General features: G+C 45.2%; 1 protein-coding gene across 1 annotated transcript; it reads right to left on the reverse strand.

Annotated features, from left to right (window-relative positions):
- Positions 1-12,780: 12,780 nt before the first annotated feature.
- ZDHHC22 (zinc finger DHHC-type palmitoyltransferase 22) lies at positions 12,781-17,865 on the reverse strand. The gene is made up of 2 exons (XM_010210264.2): positions 17,304-17,865; positions 12,781-13,046 (listed from the first exon to the last, which is right to left on the reverse strand). Exons 1-2 carry the CDS (start codon positions 17,863-17,865, stop codon positions 12,781-12,783), a joined length of 828 nt encoding a protein of 275 aa, XP_010208566.2.
- Positions 17,866-20,750: the final 2,885 nt, after the last annotated feature.

The raw sequence follows: 20,750 nt of genomic DNA on the forward strand, positions 1-20,750 counted from the left end.
CTTCTTTTAAAATAATGACAATAACAGTTAACAGGCTTCTACCTGCATCTTACGTTAGTATGGGAAGGGAGGAAAACACCCCATTGTTCTCCACAGCTTAGATTCATTGTGGGCATGCTTTTGTAACTTCTTTATCACACCCTGTTCTGATGAAAGATCCAGCCTTAGCACATCATTTTTCAGTAAATGGGCTACTGCATCCATTTCAGGTCCCATCAAAATATAAGTGCGACTAAAAATAAATCTGCATTTGCCTGAAATTGTTTCTGTTTGGGATGAGAACAAATATAGCAGCATTCAACTCTTCTTGGACTTTTCTCATAGATTTCCACAGCGCTCAAGCTCCAGGTCAAAACTGCTCTAACCTAAGCACATATAACAACATGAAATTGATGCTGGCAATTGTGTTCACATTTAATGTCCAACAAGTACTATGAGCAGTGACATGTCTACCATGTGCTTTTGGATTTTTAATTTTTGTTGAGCTTAGCCCTAGTCTCTTTCTTATTAACTTAAGAAAATTCTTAATGTAGGTGTGATATTTTTGATGTGCAATACCAGCTCTCAGTCTTGGTTTAGTGATTGCTGTTGGTGTTCAGTATTTCCTTGGCGTGACAAAATGTTTGTTTTGAATCACACACTGTTCTCAATGCACTGTAATTTTCCATTCCTTTTCTACAGTCCAAACAGTCACATCAGGTAGAAGATAAAATAAGAGAACTTTGGTTGCCATATGGCTGACGCCTAAAATCTCAGCAATTTGAAGGGAGGAAAGTGGAAAAAGGCGAAGTAAATCCTGCGAAATGAATGCCATAAGTGAGTGGCAGCTGTTAGTAAAGGAGAAGGAGAACAAAGGCAAATAATACTGAACAATAGTTCTATCAAGGATTTTTCTCACAGATGTATGAAAATAGATTTTAAAGTCACCATCCACACACAATGTCCTAAAACTGTTTTTACAGGCTTCTTTTCAAAAAATCTGAACATTGTATTTTTAACCACAAAGATTATTTTTTACCATCTAGATGTATAAGCAGACATGTATCTTGACCATGGAGACAAACTCCCTTGCTGCTTTCATTGAGTGCTTGTGCTTCTCCTTTTTCCTCCAGCCAAAACGTATGCTCTAGGCTTAAGTTTTTGGCTTTAATCCTGCAAATACACAGTTCAAAAGCACTTGACGCCAGCATTGCTACTGCTGCATGAAACAATTCAAATAGTAACATCTGGTTGGGATTGAGATGGCCCCAGGCTCTGTTCCTGTCTCACCTAGGTGAAGGCACTTTGATCTTGTCAGCTGCAAAATACAAAAAGCAATACTTGTTGCAGAAAAGTGATACTTGGGTGGAGAAAGGATGGAGGGCATCCCTTAGGAGAGAGACTTGGAGGTGTTGGGTGGTGAGAAGCTCAACATGACCCAGTGTTATGGTTTAGGCCCAGCAGACAAGGAAGCACCATGCAGTCTTTTGCTCATGGGACCCCACATTCACCCTCACCTTCCTTGGGATGACAGAGGCACCAGTGATATGGGAGCAAAAAAGATAACCAAGGACCTTGTGGGTTGAGACAAGGACAGGGAGGGCTCACTGCCACTTATGGTTCCAGGGAAAACAGACTCCAGTACTTGACTTAGAGAGGAAAGTAAGAAAAGTTTATTCTACTGCATAAAAGAAACAGAATAAAAAAGCAAAAAAAACCAGGCAGGATGATGAGAAAAATACAGCTAACACTTTAAGATCTCCTTCCCCCATCCCTCCCTTCTTCCCAGGCTCAGCTCCCTGCTTCCCATACCTCCTTCCTCGTCAATGGTGTAGTGGGGGTAGAGAATGGGGATGAGGTCAGTCTCTCACAGACAGTGTCTGCTACTTCTCTCTTCTCAGAGGAGGACGACTTCTCATGTTCTTCCCCTGCTCCAACACGGGGTCTCTCCCACAGGATACAGTCCCTAATGAACCTCTCAGGTGTGAGACCTTCCCAAGGGCTGCAGCTTCTGCTCGCAAACTCCTCCAGTGTGGGACTCCTCTGTAGCCAGCAGCATTCCAGGCACCTTCTGCTGCAATACCACCCCCCCCAGTCTGGACACAGTCACCACCCCTGCCGTGGGGTTCTCTACAAACTGCCAACAAATCTCTGCTTCACCACTCCTCTCAACAAGTAGCAGGGGGACAGCCTGCCATTTTCCCAAGGGATACAGGAGAGTCTCTGCTCCAGCACACTTCCTCCTATCTTCCCTTGCTGACCTTGGGATCTGCAAGATCACCTCTCTATCTTCCAACTCCTCCCACCACCACCAGCCAGAAAAGAAACAAACATGGGAAGAACCCTCCTCTTCCAGCTTCTTCTTCTTAAAAAGTGATTGTGAAGACACCCAATTGGCTCAGCCCCAGAAGTGGGTCTGGCTGAGAGCCAGGGAAAGTTTCAAGCAACTTCTCACAGGAGCCAACATTACAGCCCCTTCCCCATTACCAGAAATAGCTCCGCACAAACCTGTGACACCCAGCCATATGCAGCAGCAACTTGAAGCCCAGAAAGCCAACTACGTCCTGGGCTGTATCACACGGTGTGGCCAGAAGGTTGGGGGAGGGGATTCTGCCACTCTGCTCTGCTCTGCTCTGCCCTGGTGAGATCCCCCTGCAGTGCTGCGCCCAGCTCTGGGGCCCTCAGCACAGGAAAGGCAGGGGCCTGTTGGAGCGGGTCCAGAGGAGGCCACAAAAATGATCAGAGAGATGGAACACTTCTCCTATGAAGATGGATTAAAAGAGTTGAGGTTGTTCAGTCTGGAGAGGAGAAAGCTCTGGGGAAACCTTACAGCAGCCTTCCAGCACCTAAAGGCAGTCTGTAAGAAAGGCAGAGAGGGACTTTTTACAAGGGCTTGGAGAGGCAGGAAAAGGGGCAATGACTTTAAACTCAAAGTACATTTAGATTAGATACTAGGAAGCAGTTCTTTACTATGAGAGTGATAAACCAATGCAAAAAGTTGCCCATAGAAACTGTGAATTCCTCACCCCTAGAAGTGTTCAAGGCCAGGCTGGGTTTCAGCAACCTGGTCTAGTGAAAGGTGTCCCTGCCCAGGGCAGGGGGCTTGCAATTCTATGATATCTAAGGTCTCTTCCAACCTAAACCATTCTGTGATTCTATGATTGTTCCCTGTTATAAACTGCTTTAAACTTCTTGTGTAAGAATTGCAATATTGATATTTATTACAAGTCATGGCTGTGGGCTGTCAAGGTTCTGGTGCTGGATCTTCTAAAGGCTGAGCATTTGTGTGGTTATGCTGTCCTATGTTTTGTTTCATGTTAATACGTTAAACTATATACTCACTAGGTTAATTTCCTTAAAGTAATTCTGCAAGTCAGTATAGGGACTGGTTCCTTATGGTTTTGAAAACTGAACAGAAGCAATACAAGTGACTAAAATCTCTGTTTCTGTGCCTATCCAGGGAAATTTTTATAAATATCACAAGGTTGATGAGGGTAGGGAAGGGAGACAGTGTGTTGCAGACACTAAAACCCCCTTTTATGGTGTAAGCAGACATCTGTCTTGCCCCACTCACGTATTAATTTATGCCCATACATGTCATTTTCCTCCCCAGCGTGTAAACTTGTTCATGTAACAGGAGTAACTTGACATTTGAAAGTGGGGTCACACGCCTGGAAGCTTATCAGATGTTACATTTTCATATCTAAAAAGTTACAGTGTTTGAAATCAGAAAAATACCCTCAGTGCAGTCCTGGAACACATTGAGTAGTGCAGCCGAGCCAACAGAACTGAGAAACATACATAAAATGAAGGGTGTGAATAGTGCAGCTGTAGTTATGGGACTGTGTCTATGCCTGAAGCTAAGAATATGTTTGAAGTTAAGGATATGCTCAAATCTTTTTCCTGGGGTGAGATACAGTGCTCTGCCACTAGCAGGGCTGAATATTTTCATTGTTGTCTCTTGATCCATGGAGCTTCTGTCTTGCTTGCTTACATGTGTTTACATAGTTTGCACAATTCTGTTGGAGAGACACTGGGATTTGTCAAAGCCCAAGGTGAAAATGATCAGGACACAGGATTTATAAGCACTGACTTTTGAGACACTGTAAATATTGATAATTCTCTCAGATGGCTTGTAATCTGTAGTGGTGCATTGAGTGGAAGTTTTGTACACCTTCAGGCTATTTGTGTGCTTCTATAACCCAAGTGACTGAGCATTTCTCCCAAAATCCACATTTGTTAGAAGACTTGACATTTGGCTAGTTAACTGCAAAAAAGATTACTTTCTCTGATGTAGTGCTGGAGACTTCTGACCACCAGAGTAATAGTTCCAGTGCCTCAGAGGCTTCCTATAGGGAGTGAAAATCTTAACACTTTGACTTAAATGTAACCCTTAGTTTTAGCTTTTTGCTGGAGGTTTAAATTATGTATTGGTTACATTTTCACTGGGATTTCAGTAAGTAAATTTTATTAAACAAGTATAAAAGGTCATTCTAGTTAATAAATAATAATAGCTGAGCTAATGAAATGTCTGCTTTCTCCTCTTTGATATTTGCTAGATACTGTGAAAGTCTCCCAATACTTTCATGTAAATATTTTCTATATGGGCTGCTTTGTTTTATCAAAAATGTTTCCCTCCATTGAATTTTGAAGAAGAGCATGAAGCAAGAGTGAAGAAGAAGGAATATCCTAAAATGACATTGGAATTAAAAAGTAATCTTATAGCTATTATGACACCTCAATTTGCGTGTATTTATGTAGCTGCTCTGTTTAAAGGTCCTGGTATTTCCAGAAGTTTTAATTAGCAGTATTTCTCTGAACCATCTGCAAGTTGTGTTATGGAAAGTTACCATACCTGACTGTTCATTTCAAGGTTTTAAAAAGAAATTCAAATCGAAATAGAAATTTTTTCTTCGATTTACATACACTCAGAATGACCATTCTGACAGTACTTGAACCTGTAAAAGAGGGTAAAAACATAAGCAATCTGGGTATTTTTTAGTCAGAACCCAGAAAACTACTTTAGGGATATAAAATTGGGAAGTTCTCTGCTGTCTTTCAGTCACTACTGTAGCATTTACAAACAGAAGCCGTATGGGAGTCACATGCTCTAATCCCATGCTTATGAAGAGAAGACCAAAACACTGTTTAGGGCTTCTTTCAATACATACCACCTATATATAACTACTTTATTTTCGCAACCATTTGTATTTCATATTACTTCTATTGAATAAAGCACTGGTACTAATAAATATTTTGAAACCAGTTGAGATGGCAAGAAGTGTAATGCAGAATAGAAAAGAATCATCATAATATAAACAAATCCCAGGTGATTATCATCAGCATCTAGCTCCTCTTGGCTTAAGCTTGAGCAAGTGTCCCCATAAAAAATACAAGCTTCTGTGGGGTTTTTTTCCCCCACTCTCTTCCAGCAACAGCAAGCAGTTCCCTATTCACCGTCCACGTCTGTAGCTCCCTAGATGTGAAGATTTCAGCTTCCCCAGTCTAAGCTCACTCTAAAGGCTGACAGTAGGAGAACTGCTGTTTCAAAGTATTTCCTCAAATGTTAACATATCACTTCCTTTTCTTAAATTAAACTCTATTTCTGCTCAATGCTTGTTTATCCAACGAGGGTTATTTCTGGTGCCCTGCAAAATACACATTGCCACATTTTCCTTACATCCACTTTGGTTGTAGTGACCCAAGCTAAGCAAATATAACCATTTTTTACTCTTACAAATCAATTTCTCAGCTGCTTCATCACTTATGGCTTTTCTCTGAACTCCGTCACTTTTGACTAATGAAGGCAAAGCCGAATATAATACTCTGTGTCTGTATTGCATCAGAAAAAGGTTTATTGAGTTCTTTTTATTTTTTACTTCAAGTCCATCTTCACATGCAGTTTGAAGTACTGCCATCTTACACTGCAGCTTCATATTGGTTTGTCCATGATGCTGTAATTTGTAGGCTGGATTGACATGCTCCTTCACATATTTCACACTTTTCTACTCTTTTCTCATCAACTTTATACATATACTGAAATTCATCCTTTCCCAGAAGATGCCAATAGCTAACTGGATGATGCGGGAGAAGTATTGCCCAGGTTAGTTCATAAAGGGGTGGTCAGTACACAAAGTGAAAAATAGATTGTCAAGGAGAGAGATGTGGTGTTTTCCTCCAGCTTGACTACACAAGTTCTTCTACATCAAACCTGGATCTGACAGAAAGCTTCTGTGTTACATGAAAGATACTTGCCTGAGCTAAGGGGCTTTTACTGTGCTGTTGATAGTCTGGATAGTAACAATTTTTTCTGAGCTGATGGTATCTCTTGCTGCAGGATATTGTCTCTGCCCAGGCTGACTGTGTCTGCCAGCTGCATTGATTGTACAGGCAAATTTCTGAACTCCCTACCTGGAAAACACTCCAGTTCTGGGAGGCAGAAACTGGGTCATGGAGTTTGGCTCGAAATTTCAGCTTTCCTCCTGGCATGAAAAATGTTAAAAGTGTTTTTGAGCTTCGTTTCCAGAGACTTTAAAAGATATTTTAGATCTTAATGAACTCTTATCACTCATGGCTTAGTAGAACTTTGTTGCCACCTGTTGCTTTCTGCTGTCAATCCCTTTGTTTCCTTGTGCTTTCTTTCTTTTGTGGCTTCATAGTTACAAATTGGTTTATTTCCTTGGATAGCAATAGTGGAAGTATATGGGAAGACAGCACTCACAAAATTGCAGTCTAGTGCATACTAGTTTAGAGATGTGGATAGATGGGACTGAAATGTTTGTTTTAAACCCTATACTGCAGCTTGAAGAGAAAAGGAAAAATTATTTGCTTTGACAATAACATCTACAAATAACAACCAAGTTTTGTCTAGTGTAATAAACTGCATGATTAATCAAGGCTTTCCAACACCAGTCTATCTCACTGAGTGCTACAAATGTTCCCTGGAGAAGAAAATCATAGTATCAATATACATTACTGGGAAGACCTATGATCTTCTTCTGTATTGTATAAACCACTTTCATTTACTTTAGCACTGGATATTTTAGGACAACATCTACTGACAGGCTTGAATATCAAATTCAGTGGAGATTAATAAAGAACTTGGAAGATAATAAAAAAGTGGAAGTTTTCAGTAGGGAGACAGGTTCTCCAAGTCTTGAAGAAACTTCCATTCCTCAAAACACTGATCTTAGTGTTGAGTTCTTGGAAGTTATCTAGTGAAACACTTTCTCCTTTGAAGTTTTTCTCAAAGCAGTTTTCACGGACTTTGGCAGTTCAGGTGTAGAATGACAAAGATTGCTGAGGTTGTACTGGCCAACAATGTCCTCCCAGCAATCACAAACTATTAGAAGTCCTGACTGATGAAGTTGAATCTGTCTTTTCTCTTTTTTTTTGTCACTGACCATAAAGCTAATCTGTGATCTCAAGCAATTCTGGATGATAACATCATTCCTTGATAACAGCCTCTGTGACAAGGCTGCATTCAGCAGTTGCTTGTTAACTGCTAGAGCAATCTCACATGGGTCTACAGTGTTAATCTCATTGCCCACAGAGAATATGTAAGGTTCTTAAGGGTACAGTCATGGCAAACCAATCTCTCATATTTTCAGCAGTCTGATGATCCATATGTTCATGTACTCATCTTTTCTTATCCAATACAAGCAGCTAAAAGACTGACCTGACATCTAATGGAAGTTTTCCAGTCAGGCATAATAATAATATGAATCTAGGAAGGACTGGTGGTAAAGACAAACTAAGCAAAACAACTGAAATACATGCCAGAGGCCATGGATTCCCCATAGCTGGCAAATATACAGTGATCACAGGAAACCCAAGTCGATAACTATTCAAGATCAAGGTAGATTAACAGCAGTGTTTAGAAAATCAGTGGCAGACAAATGAAGCTTTCCCATCCTTATTGATCACAAGGTGAACCTTCTCTTTCACATGCAGACCTTTTGCCATCCACCACTCTGCCTCTTTTGAAATATACTGATCAACGTGCTCCATTTATTTTTAATTTGTAACAATTCTGGAACTACTGTTAAGGTGTCTGCCAACATGTCAGATGAGGCACTGTGCAAACAGTGCATGACGCTGGTACTTGAGAACTTGATTTTTTTACGTGTAAACATCTAGGGAGTCTAGAAGACGTCGGCTCCGAAAGCCTGAAGGGACATGGGACTGACCTGCCTGAGCTCTGACATCACTTGCCAGTTAGCTTCAGTAGGACAACCAATGCTAAAAGCTCTTTGGTGTAATGAAGACAAGGCTAGTGGCTGGCTGGGTCTATAAGAAGACTGAAGCGTTAATTGGTCCATATTTGCTGACTTTTACTGTAATCTCCAAGATCTCTTTATTCCCCCGTCTTGCTGAAAAAGAGATGGAAGAGCAGAGAACTCACACATGGACATGGATTTATTAGAGAACATCTTACTGTTCCTTAATATAAGTTGTCTGACATTGCGTTTCCATTGATTTAAAAGTCTAGCAGGGCACAGTCTCTACATATGCTTTAAATTTTCTTCTCTTTTGTTTATTTATATTGAACAAGTAGATTGTTGCTTTACTCCAACCATGACAGTTGTCTCTAGTCTTTACGTAACTTCAAGAGAACTATATGGACTCTGCTGTTGCTACTTATGACTTCTCCCTGTGCACCGCCTGCTTGTAACATCATTTGCTGTTCAAAAGAGAAAAGCCCTTTTGACTCTGCTGAGGCTTTGAGATCTTTTGTGCAGAAAGTGATTAGCAATGAGTTTTCTCAGTCTGGGCTTTCTTTGTGTCCTTGCAGTCAACAATCAATGAAGGTAACTTGAATTCAGTTGTCATACCTCCTACTGCCTGATGGCTCTCAGTGCATCATCCCTACCAATGTCAAATCACATCTGCTCTCACTGGGGCCATTTTCTCTGATTGCTGTCTTCTGACTGTTTTAAAGATAGATGCCCTAAGCTCTGACCTCGTCTTTTCTTTCTCTCAGTCCAGGACTGCCCATCCTCCTCCAGCTATCCCTTTACAGTTAATGAGTCTCCTCATTCATTTATTCTGTCTTTTTGCAAGTATTTTTAGACTGCGGTCAGCTCCCTTGAGTTGGCTATTTCTTAAGCAAGATGAATGCTATTTCACATCATCTTTTCTCAAATGTTCCCTGTGCTTTATTACTTGAGACTCTTTGTGTTTTAACTCTATATCCTTGGAGGAAGGATATGAAGACCTTTTGCACGCAGGCCTTGAGAGCTGCCCCATAGTTTAGTATGAAGGGGAAAACCACCTACTTTTTTGTATGAGATTTTTACTGTACATAAGAATAAACTTCTTCAAATTTACTTCATAGTTACATCCCCTAATTTGGTCTACACTGTCATTGTAAAGACTTCTGAGATCTTAGATGTGGCACCATTTTTTTCAGGTAGCCACACTTAAAACAGACAAGTCATAAGCAAAACTCTATGGTTTCTGTGCAAGGTCTTAAGCATCAAGGAGCTTTTATTTCAACCACTGGTATTACCAGAGAAGAAATGATGCTCATCTGATTTTCGAAAGACAGAGAAGCCCAAAGTGTCTCATTTTTAAAACTTTTATAAGTACTTAGTGCCACAAGAAATCATGTTCCAAAATACATTTGCTGTTGCAGCTGCTATTTAATAAAATGCTAATAATAAGTAATGGCTCTCTAAGCATGGAAAATTAGAAGCTTTTGCTATTTATCCTTATAAAACTTTAGAGCCATTGAAGAGATTTATAATTTGTGACATTGCAGTTGAGTTCAGCCTTCATTTACTAAATCATAGCTAAGAGCAAAGGTTCTGTTCACAGTTCTTGAGCCCTGTTACATTTTCTTGCCAAGGATTTCTGTAAGTGGCCACATAGATTTGACAAGAAAAGGACATCAAGGCAGCTGGATAATTAAAGACCTACTCTCAACTATTCCTGCAGAACCACTACTGTACCCCAAACAGGGCGATCCACACACCTGGGAATGAGCAGAGAATAAGCCAATATACAGGGTCAATCTAATGTTATATTTTTATAGCTCTTTTCATCCCAGAGGATCATAACTGTGAAGGCTGTATCCATCTGAAAGTCCCACTACTACCACTGCAATCCAGTAGTTTGCTGCAGAGGAACCATTTAGCTGCATAAAATGTTGATGCAGGAATTTACAGCCAGGAACACAGGTGTCTGGCAGAAAGAATAATTGTGCAGAACTGTGCTGCAGTTACTCAAACTGGGATCTCTCTATGCTTCAGCAAGGATGGAGGCTTCTCAGTGAGGGCAGACAGCTGTGAGCCTGACACAGCAGCCAGGCATGATCCAGCCCTGCTATGAAGAGGCAACAGGCTTCATGGACAATGCATCCTCTTGTACTGCATGGAGGCTGCCCTTGCAGAGTGGCCCACCAAAACTCTGACTTGGTTGTGCCTTTCTCAGTATGCAGCATCGAGGAGCTTATAGCATGGCAGAAGGCACTGAGGGCCATGAGCTGCCCGAGACTGCAGCATCAATCAAATGCCAAGAGCAGAGGGAAAGGGTGTCAAATCACCATTTCTGCTGATGTGAGGAAACTGCAGGCTGAAATGTTGGGAGCCTGTTGCCTTTAGAAATATATATAAAAAAAGAAGTTGGATCAACCAGTCTGTGGAATAAGAATAACCCTGGGAATCCTTCCAAGGCAAGGTGTATGGCACAAGGCACTGGCTCTAGTTCCAGTGACAAGGTGACTGTCTGCTCACCTTGACGCCGTCACACCAGTGAGGAATAATTTACATGGAGTTGCCATTTATGGGGGAATAATAAAAGCTTAATTCTCCTGTAGCCTTCAGTTGAGGCTGATAGTATAATTTATAAATAGAAATCTGAAAGGGTCTGCAAGTTGTTTATTAGATGCATTGTTAGATGGGTCATTACATTAAAGTAGGAAGGGTGAAAGGACTTGTCCAAAATCTTATGATGAATTATCATCAAGCAGATAAACAAACTGTAACGTTTTCCTTCAACATGTTTATGTATACTTTGTAACAAACATACAGCAACAGCTAATGAACTGTCAAAAAGCACAATACAGCTCATGTAAAAAAACAGACCACTTTTTATTGTTCACTGTTAGTCAAAATCCAGCATATTACACATGGAAACAGTGGTGCATTCATGCGAACACACACACTGATGAAGGGTGTGTATCATACACGTTTTAATTTTCCAGCTAAGGGTTTTTCCAGTATATTTTTATGGTTACTCTGATCATCACAATGGACTTTGTTATTGATCCAAATGTGTATACAAGTGTGAAGTGGTGAAGGACGGTGACAAAGCCTGTAGGAACGAGTGCCTCTGTTCTGCCTCGTGAGAAACACAAGGATAAAAGCAGGTGCATTCCCCTACCTGGGATGCACCAAGAGAATTTCTGAGGAAGAAATAACATTTTTCACAGCTTGTCAGCATACTTCCCAGCCTATTAAACAGAAGCAGTGGATTCCTTTCCAGCCCACATAAGCTGATGCAGTTTGCCAAAATGGAGGCTTCTTGTTGCAGCTACTGGGGAATCTATGGTCCTAGTAGAAATGTCATGGTATCCTTTCTTAAGGCACCTATTAGCACTGATCTCATGGGCTGTTGCTGCAGCTAGAAAACAACTGACACATTAGGCTGATTAATTCCTGTAGCAATTCCATTAACCTCTTTAATGGAGTCATAACATGGATGAATTCACCCCTCTGCAGCAATGCAAGAAGGAATCGCCCTGGAGAGCCTATAACTATGGTGTGGTAGGGACATTCGAGGTAAACATTTTGCTTGTTTGTTTTAGTGCAAAGCGAAGTGTCCTGACCAGCTGGAAAACCTCCCTGCCTTCTGGGATTTTGAACTCTTCACAGCACTAACGGTGCAGATGCCCCACGACAGGGCGATGCATCAGGGCTCAGACACACCAGCCGGGCTCTTGGCACCCTCCTGACAGCTTGCTCTGTATCTGCTCTTCCCTCTCCCAGGCACGTACAGCCTGCCTCACCAAACAGCCTTTTCATTCGCCCTTGCAGCTTCCTCTCCTTGTGACTTCATCTGATCATGATTTACCTGCTTGCTGCTCCCTGTCAGAAAAGCAGCTTTGCCTGGGCTGTGTCACTGGGCAAAGGACTGCTAAAAATAAGAAGCAGAGCTACAGTCCTGGCATATCAATGCATAGGGAGCAGTTCAAGAGCAGAAATAAGAAATTCTGAATTTCTCTGTTTTCTCCTGATTTTCTATCCTGTGGAAAGTAGTTTTGCCTGCTGCATTAGCCATATGCAGAGCCTGCTCCTATGGCAGCTTGATTGCATGGCAGCTCTGTCACTGTAGGTTCCTCAGCACTACAAAGTTATCTCAAGTACAGCAGAGACAAAAAGGCACCCTGCAAAACCCTCCCGAAGAACAGACACCATTTTTGCAGTCTACCACAGCAGCCCAAGCTCTCTGAAAGCTCCTGCTGCAGCTTGTTAGGGACTACACAGAGTGGCTAGTGGGTATAGGGGCTGGAGGAGTCAGGCAGGAAGCCACAGAAGGGTCTGACTAATTTTTCAGACTGTTGCCACATATGCAGGTGCAGTGATGTGACTACTAAGCTGCAGTATCTCTTCATCTACATGGTTTGTGATCTTCTTGTTAATATGCTAAGTTTATTCTGTTTGATCACCAGTCCTTTTCTCCCACAGAGGCTGCAATCCCAAGAGAGGGAGTAGCCCAGTTCTTTAGCAATCCAGGAGCCAGTAGGAGAGAACAGGGTGGGTGTTGGGTGCCTGGGATGCACTCACACATGTGGCGCTTCTATTTCTCTTTCTGTCTATGGTCGTCACTTCCCACGTTCTGCACAGGGATGAGAAGTCCTAGCAGCCACCTCTTGCCAAAGACCTCTCGCAGGTTCTCCCTCCAGGGCCGGGCTCTCACCACTATCCCTTTCCGCACCTGGTACCGTGTCTGCCCACGCAGGATCAGCAGCATCTGGTGGCAGCAGAAGCCAGCGCAAGCCAGTCCTATCCCAAGCCAGAGGTAGAGCATGAGGATGACAAACATGTCAGAGCTAAGGAGAGCTCCTGCAGACCAAGAATCAGGGGAGGAAGAACAACAAAAGAAAGAGTTTAGGCACATCTTGCATACCATTGTTAACACTCAGCCCTGAGAGCAGATGAGCTGCCTGTATTCTCTGGCCACAAGTGGGGAGTTAGGAGCAAGACAAGCTCATTGCTCTAACTGTGTAAAATCATTTCCTTTGTAGTGTCTGATGCAACAGAACTTGCTGGGAGAATACTAACATGATAATGGTCTCTGTACTCTTTTCTCTTTACTGTTAAGGTGAGGTTCTAGATTATAGGGGCAAATTAATCCAGAGGTAAAAAAACATCTGTAAGACTTCAGCACTGTTTTAAAGAATGGCTAACTTATTTAAAGATCTACCTGCTCATCACTGTGAATCTAAGATTTCTAGGTTCTTTGTGAAAAGACACCTGTGTCTTACAGCATGTAGATGCTTCCAGAAGGATTGCTGCCTGCATTAATACTGGCCAGAAAGGTTTGGGATTTCTCTCTCTCTCTCATTCTCATATCACTATAAATATATATATCTATAAAATATGTTGACAAAGAAGTCAATAATGACCTTCCTACCATTGGGCAAAGGCAGTTTTCATATGAATGTGAGAAACAGAAAACTTTCTGAAATACAATCCAAATTCTTTTTTAAAGCTGCTGCAGAAATACTCAAAGTAATTTGTAGGTTTGAAGCTCTCAACATTTTTTTAGTATACATTTATGCTGAATACACTCAAATACAAATATCCTGTAGGCTCTTTCTTCTACAATTATTTTAGAACTCCTCCTGGAAAAAAATGAGTATAATAGCAGGTATCACCAAGTGACCTTTGAGTGTGTAGGTGGACCTAAATCTATTAAAATAATATTCTGTTTGTGTGCAAATGAATGTGCACACGCTATTTTGTGCATGTTGGTATACTATTAAACACACATATTTACACCCAGGCACACAAAGAAAATTAAATATGTGTCAATACTGGTATGAACAGCTGAAATCTCTCACTGTGAGGTTCCTGTGAAATTTTGGAAGCTCTCACATGCTGCCATCCCTCTGGAAGGCCATGAGGCAGACAGACTCCGGCGGGTGAAAGCTCTGGTCACTCCAAGGCCCTACCAGAGCAGTTCTGCTGGAATAGGGATTGCATGGACAGCAGAGGTGTGATGCCTAACACAGGTATGTGGCTGCTTCAGGTTCTAAGCTTGGTACAAGGGTGGCTGGGTAAGCATCTCTTGCTTCTCTTATACAGAAGGCTGGATTATGTGGTGACAACTGATTCTGCAATCTGTGAATCCTGGCTTCTCCACCTGGCAGAGCTGTAAGAATGAGATTGGGGCTGGCCTGTTACAATCATGTCAAGCTTTGGGCTAAGCCAGCAGGCCCATCTGAGGATGATTTGTAAAGACATTGACTACATCAGAGATTGTCCTCACTTGAAAAAGGCACAGGAGTCACTCAGCTTTCTTCCTAAATGCAATGTCATCTTTCCCTTCTCATTAGATCCCATTCAGCTCAGCAGGCTTCATATGCAATACAGCAAGGGAAAAACAAGCCCCTTAAGATGATGACAAATCCTTATACCAATTCTGTCAGAATAACTTAATCTATCAGGTAGGAAGCTCAGAGCCAAATACAGGCTTCTCTGCCCCTCTTTTGCTGGACCAGAGCGTGAGACATTTGCTCTTTCCTACAGCTGATATTCAGATGGGAGATGGAGACAGATAGCAATTTCTTTTGAGACATTGCAAGGTGGCTCTAAGCTTTATTTCTACGAGCTGTCAAAATTCAACATCAAGAAGGTAATTACCCTTGTTTCCCCCTGCAAATATTAAGCACCAGGAAAGCTGTGCTTTCCAGATACATGATTTTTTTAACCTTTTCTTCAGGTTACCCATACATAAAGCATTTTCTATAATTTCTTTTGTGGATCCAGTCCAACCTGTGTTTACAAAAGTGCTCTCCATTTGTCCCTCATCATCACAGTTTGTTTTAGTCTCAGATTTGCTTTTGCTCTAACTGACCTGGTGTGATCTTGAGCTTATTGCCACACATTATCTATGCCATAAAAGCTGAATCACCGGCTGAAATTATAGACTCTGGGCCAGATTCTGAAATCCATGCCCAAGCACAGCCTGAGCAGAATGAGCCATCTGAACAGTTTCCCAGCACAAAAGCAGGAAACACTAGGCTGACATAAGACCAGCACATTCACCCTTCCACCTTCTTTATTCATCTTCCAGGGCAGAGGGCACGATGGAGAAGAAGAAAGGTAAAGTTTTTGTCCTGCTATAGCAATGCTCTGTTTGGATCTTACGATGCTGAATTAATAGTTATGTTGGCTGAAAAATACTGGGTGGACAACTCCTCCAGGTAAGTATTCCAGGCTGTGCTTTTCTTTCCTGAACTGAAGGTTAAATGTGCTGATGGAAACCCAGTAGGTTCTTCCTCCTATGCAACTAAAACACCATGCATCCATATATTGCTGTGTGAGGCAGCATTTCTCACCTGGGTCAAGCTAGAGGTTCAGTGGGAGCTGGTGGGAGCTGCTGCCTCTTGAGGTTGTTCCGGCTCCCAGGTCTCAGCCCTACACCCAGCCATTGTGTCCCATTCAAACATTGCTCACAGGCTGTCTTTAGCACTGCAGTTGCTGACATCAGAGCTGGGGCACTTCAGTAGCTCTTCAACCATGTGCCAGGACCCAGCTTGGTGCAGATGAGCTCTCAGAGTCAGAGAGAGAAAACTAATTCCTTGATAATCTCCTCCCACATCCCTGCTCCCTCTCCCAGGCTGCTGTGCTGACTAGAGCTCAGGCACAGGGGAAAATTATTCCCAGTGTTGTTAATGCTAGTGAGGCTCATGGAGCATTATTTACAAAAATTCTACTTGGAAAAACGACTCCATAAAAATGTCATGGCAGGATTTTGTGTTTATTGTCTCTCAGCAATTACCATGATAAATCTCCTAATTTGCCAAGTAGAAAGATATTTGTTTGGTTTCAAATGGCAACCGTGCGAACCCAGCCTGGAATCCAGAAAGCAAGCTAGGGCCTCTCTGGCTCCCGTATCCCCAGCAGCAGAGGCTCCACGCTCAGATCATAATCAACACTTCTGGTGCTGTTGCATGAGCCAGAACAGACTCTGGACCCTTCTTACTGAACTTAGCTGAATCCACAAAGCTAAAATGTATAGGATACCTATTTTAGTCTAACAAAAGCTGATGTAAGAGTGTGAGGCAAAAGCTGCATAGGGGGAAACGGTCTTTTTCTGCAGTTACTTTCAGGGCATAGTAACAGTCTACGCTGTCTGAATAGCCTCTTCTCTGACACTAGGTTTTATCTAGGTCTTGGGTTTGGACAGAGAAAGGGTTGAGGCTGGAAAGCCTAAAGGTGTGTTGAAATGTGACAGGTCAAGGCTGGAAGAGTACAGAAAGTGTTGTGGGAGTGGAATTAGGAGGGGGAAGGGTTGTGGAGATTTATGGAAAGGCAGGGAGAGAGTGGAAAGGAGAAGCAGAAGGACGGGTAAGGGATAGAGACAAAGAGGTATTTGCACTTGGTGTGGAGCTCTTGCAAAGAGCAGGCACAGAGAATTTCCCCTGTTTCCCTGTAGACCTGTGTCTCAGTCTGCGGTCGTGAGAGAGGTGGCTGATCACCTCACATTAACTCCTCTCTTGGTTTCTGTTGCCTGAACCTCAATTGTCCAGTGCTGGTAGGATGGCCAGAGCTCAGTAAGTTTGTGCTGCCAGCAGGCAGGAGGAGGGTGACAACAGAGGGAGTGAGTGGACTTGGATGAAGAGAATATTTCTGCTGGTACATGGGGAACCTGGAAATTCGTAGGATATGAAAACCTACAGAACCTCCACCTCTGCCTGTAGGACTGGCAAAAGATTCCCCCTCACCTGCAGTACAAGGAGTGAAATCCCCCTCCTCTGTTTAATTGCAACACAATCCCCATATAACAGATTGCCCTATTCTATTACCAGCAAGCTGGTTAGGGGGTATTCTCCAGAGCCTAATGCATTAAGAACAGGGCTGTGGCTGTGACCTGGAGTGGGTCTCAGCCTTTATTTCAGGTGAAGCAACATCTTGTGCAAAGGCTGTCTCCAGCCTCCAAAGAGGGCTTTGTTGAACACAGCCAGTTGTCTCTCTTGCCCATTTCACCACCACTGTTCCCCACACACAGCTATCTGAGGAAGATCAAGTCCCTCCACCACAGGAACTCTAGGGGAGTAATACATTCCTCACCTCTGAGGAAGGAGTCCTTACCTGAGAAGAACTGGCTGATGGAGTGAGGCAGAAGATTGAGGAAGGCCAGTGGATTCGCAAAGGACATGGAGAGCGCAGCAGAAATGTAAGCCATGCCTGCCACCAGGGAGTCGAGGCAAGCCAGAGAAGTGTAGAGGCAGAACATGATGAAGTTTCGCATGTTCCTGCTCCCAATGCAGTTCCCTGTGAAGAAACAGTGGTGGTCATGCCTCTGGGTGACTCTGGCACACAGTCTACAGAAGTGAGTGCTGGGCAAGGCTGAGGCAGGGGACCTGCTTCCATCCAGCCAGTCTGCCACCACTTCGGCTCCTTTGCCCAAGTTTAAGCCCTTGCCCAGGTCCTCGGGAGAGCTCTGGATCACAATGATGTAGTTGCCCAGGGCATTAGCTGAGAGGAAGAGGAAGAGGGCCCCATGCAGCAGAGCAGGAGAGAAAAGTGAGGTGGAGGAAGGGTCTCTGAACATGCTGGGGATGAAGAGAAAGATCTGGAGGACGAAGGTCACTAGGGAGATGCACAAGAAGTAGGCTGGAGCGACAACATTGAGCAACCTGAGAACTAGCATTGCGGATTACGTTCCTGCAGGGGAAAGCAACGAGAGAAGGAACATCACCGCTCCGGCTGCACATTTCATCCTTCCATTTCCTGCCGGGTCCCGGCCCCGCTGCCTCCGGGAAATGCCCTCCGGGGGCCGCTCGCCCCTGCCGCCGCCCCACGGCCCCGGCCGGGACGGGTCAGAGAGCCCTTGGACAGCGACCGCTCCCCGGCGCCCGGAGGAGGCACCCCGGCCCCGGCTTCTGGCTCCCGGGAACTCGCAGCAGCCGGGGCTGCGGAGGCTGGAGGGGAGAGCCGGCTCCCGCGGTGTGCCGGCGACGCGGACACCGCTCTGTTCGCCTAGCAGAGTCCCTCTGCCAGGCAGGGTCAGTTTTGGTATTGCATGAGAGGAAAAAAGGTGGTGCTGGAGGAGGGGGGAGTGAATTGAAGGGGGGGGGGGGGAGGAGAAGGGGAGGGGGGAGAGGTTGCTCTAATCCACTGCATTACGGATCAAATCCAGTGCTCTAATTTATCCTTTAAAGCCACGGTCTACAGATTACCTCTATGACCGCTGCCCTGCTCTGCACAAAATTAGAAAATGCACAAAACAGCTGGTCAAGTGCTGTCCGGATGCAACCTGCGGCGCGGGGCTACCGAGCCGGGGCGGCCACCAGCCGCCGCCGCGGGTCTGGCCGGGCACGGCGCGTCCCCGTTGGCCGGTCGGGCTCTCCGGGCCCTGGCCCTGGCCCCCCGGCCGCGGGGTTCAGCCTGCATCTCCAGGGCACATGCAAACCCGGCGGACCGAATGCAGCTGGCAGCTAGCAGAGTGGCGGTGTGGGTGCCCCGCAGCTCAGCACTCCCTCGCCGGCAGCCCCAGGGGATCCCCAGCGCCGCGGTGTCTGCAGAGCACAGGGCGGGTCGGGCCGCGGCGCCGGGGGTTGCACTGGCCACCTTGCGGTCCCCTTGTCCCCGGGCGCGGCGGGGCCGCCTGGTACCGCCGTGTCTGGCGCCGGCGGAGCCGCCACCACTGCCCTGCGCGGCGGCGGCCCCCGGCCGTGCTGAGACCCCACGGCAGCCAAGCCGGAGCGCAGCCCGGCGCCTGCCGCCCTTCTCCTTCTCCTTCTCCTTCTCCTTCTCCTTCTCCTTCTCCTTCTCCTTCTCCTTCTCCTTCTCCTTCTCCTTCTCCTTCTCCTTCTCCTTCTCCTTCTCCTTCTCCTTCTCCTTCTCCTTCTCCTTCTCCTTCTCCTTCTCCTTCTCCTTCTCCTTCTCCTTCTCCTCTCCCTTCCCTCTCCCTCATGCTCTTTTCATGTCCTGACCGTTTCGGCGGTGTCCCTGTCCCTTCTTTCTGTCTCCCTGCCTCGTGTCTGTCTCTCTCTGTCTTCTGCCCTCTCTGCTTTTCAGCCCTTGTTCTCTCTTCTCCCTCTCCCTTTCTCCCTACTCTGTCCGTGTCCGGTCGCTGCCCCTGCCCTTGTCCCAGTCCCTGTCCGTGTCACTCTGTCCCTGCCCATATCCCTCTGTCCTTCTGTCGCTATCGCTGCCGGTGTCCCCCTGTCCCCGTGTGGCCGCCCCGCCCGTGCCCCGGCGCTGTCCCGCTGGCGCTGCCCCGCCGCCCGGCCCGGCCCGGAGCTGTCCCTTCAGCACCACCCGCCCCTCCCGCGGGCCCTTCCGCCGCGCACCCCGGGGAGGAGCAGGGTGCGCCTGGCGCTCTGGGGTTCTGGCAAGTCCCACGGGGAGAGCAGGCGGGTGGGAAGGGACGTCCTGCCTGCTCCAGCCTGCAGAGCATCCTTCCTTCTTGCAACGTGGGTGAGGGAGGCAAGGTGAGGTTTCAATGTGTCTCCCTGCTGCCACAAAGCTGCCCTTTTTGGAACCAGAATCTGAGGAAAGGAAGGTCTGGGGGAGAGTCTCTGCAGGTTCAAAGCCTCCCTGGGTTTACAGGGCACCTTTGCACAACAGCAGGCAGCTAGGAAAGACTCTGAGCTGGGCAGGTGGTTCCTGGGCACTATGACAGGCTGGTAAAAGCTTTGCAGCTATGCATTTGCCCTTTGACAGCTGCCCACTTTCAGTCCCTTCTGCCCACTCACGCAGTCCTTGACTGTCTACACAGGCACTGTGCAGAGCCTCTCACTCTCCTACACACTGATGTGTTGCACTCTCCCAGCTCTGATGAAAAGCATTCCTCTTTCCCTCCACAGCTGAGCCATCCGTGGCAGGGAAAGGGGAGAAGCAGGCTGCTGGGATGCAGCTTTGCCCCTGGAGCAAGTAAAATCCTGCACTTGTCAAAAGTCAAAGATGGGTTTAACATATGCTTAGGTCCTAGGCTTACTGGCCAGCCCTTCAGCACAGACTGCTTCCCCAAGAGTCTCTCCCTTTGCCTGAAGGTACAGAGCAAAATTAAAGTGTTTCATATCTCAGCTTCTAGGGAGAGCCCTGAGGGAGAAAGTGGCTGTATTAGTTTCCTGTAGATGCACTAGCATGGAGGGTGGTGACAGCAACTGGGGGTTCAAGGGTTCTTTCTGAGAAATAACCTTTTTCTCCCAGGTAACTTTCATGATTCAACATTTCTGAGAAAAGCAGTGGCAATAATAAAAGCAAGTGCATACCAAGCCTGTAGGAACTGGATCTGCAGTGATGCACAACTCAGAGACACCTTCCGCAGAACTGGAGGGAAAGCTGCTCAGAGCCAATCTAGCTTTCACTCCCACCTCCTTCATTCTCCTGTCACGAGTATTGAGACTAAAAATCCTCCAATAGTCCCTCAACTCATCAATTTAAAGTAGACTGAGCCTTGCAATAGAGATACATGACCCAGCCTGGATTTTATCTTTAAATAATCAGACAATGTTTTCTCCTTATTTTAACAGCTTACATCAAAATAATAATGATAAAAATGACAGATAAACCTTTTCATGTCATGAA

This window comes from Colius striatus, chromosome 6 (genome assembly GCF_028858725.1).
Source record: "Colius striatus isolate bColStr4 chromosome 6, bColStr4.1.hap1, whole genome shotgun sequence".
Lineage (NCBI taxonomy): Eukaryota > Metazoa > Chordata > Aves > Coliiformes > Coliidae > Colius > Colius striatus.

Excerpts from the sequence above, each read along its gene's own strand:
- ZDHHC22 (XM_010210264.2), bottom strand. The coding sequence starts at position 17,865 with ATGCTAGTTCTCAGGTTGCTCAATGTTGTCGCTCCAGCCTACTTCTTG. Across the intron at positions 13,047-17,303 it reads CATCAGCCAGTTCTTCTCAG|GAGCTCTCCTTAGCTCTGAC; the intron begins GTAAGGACTCCT and ends CTTGGTCTGCAG.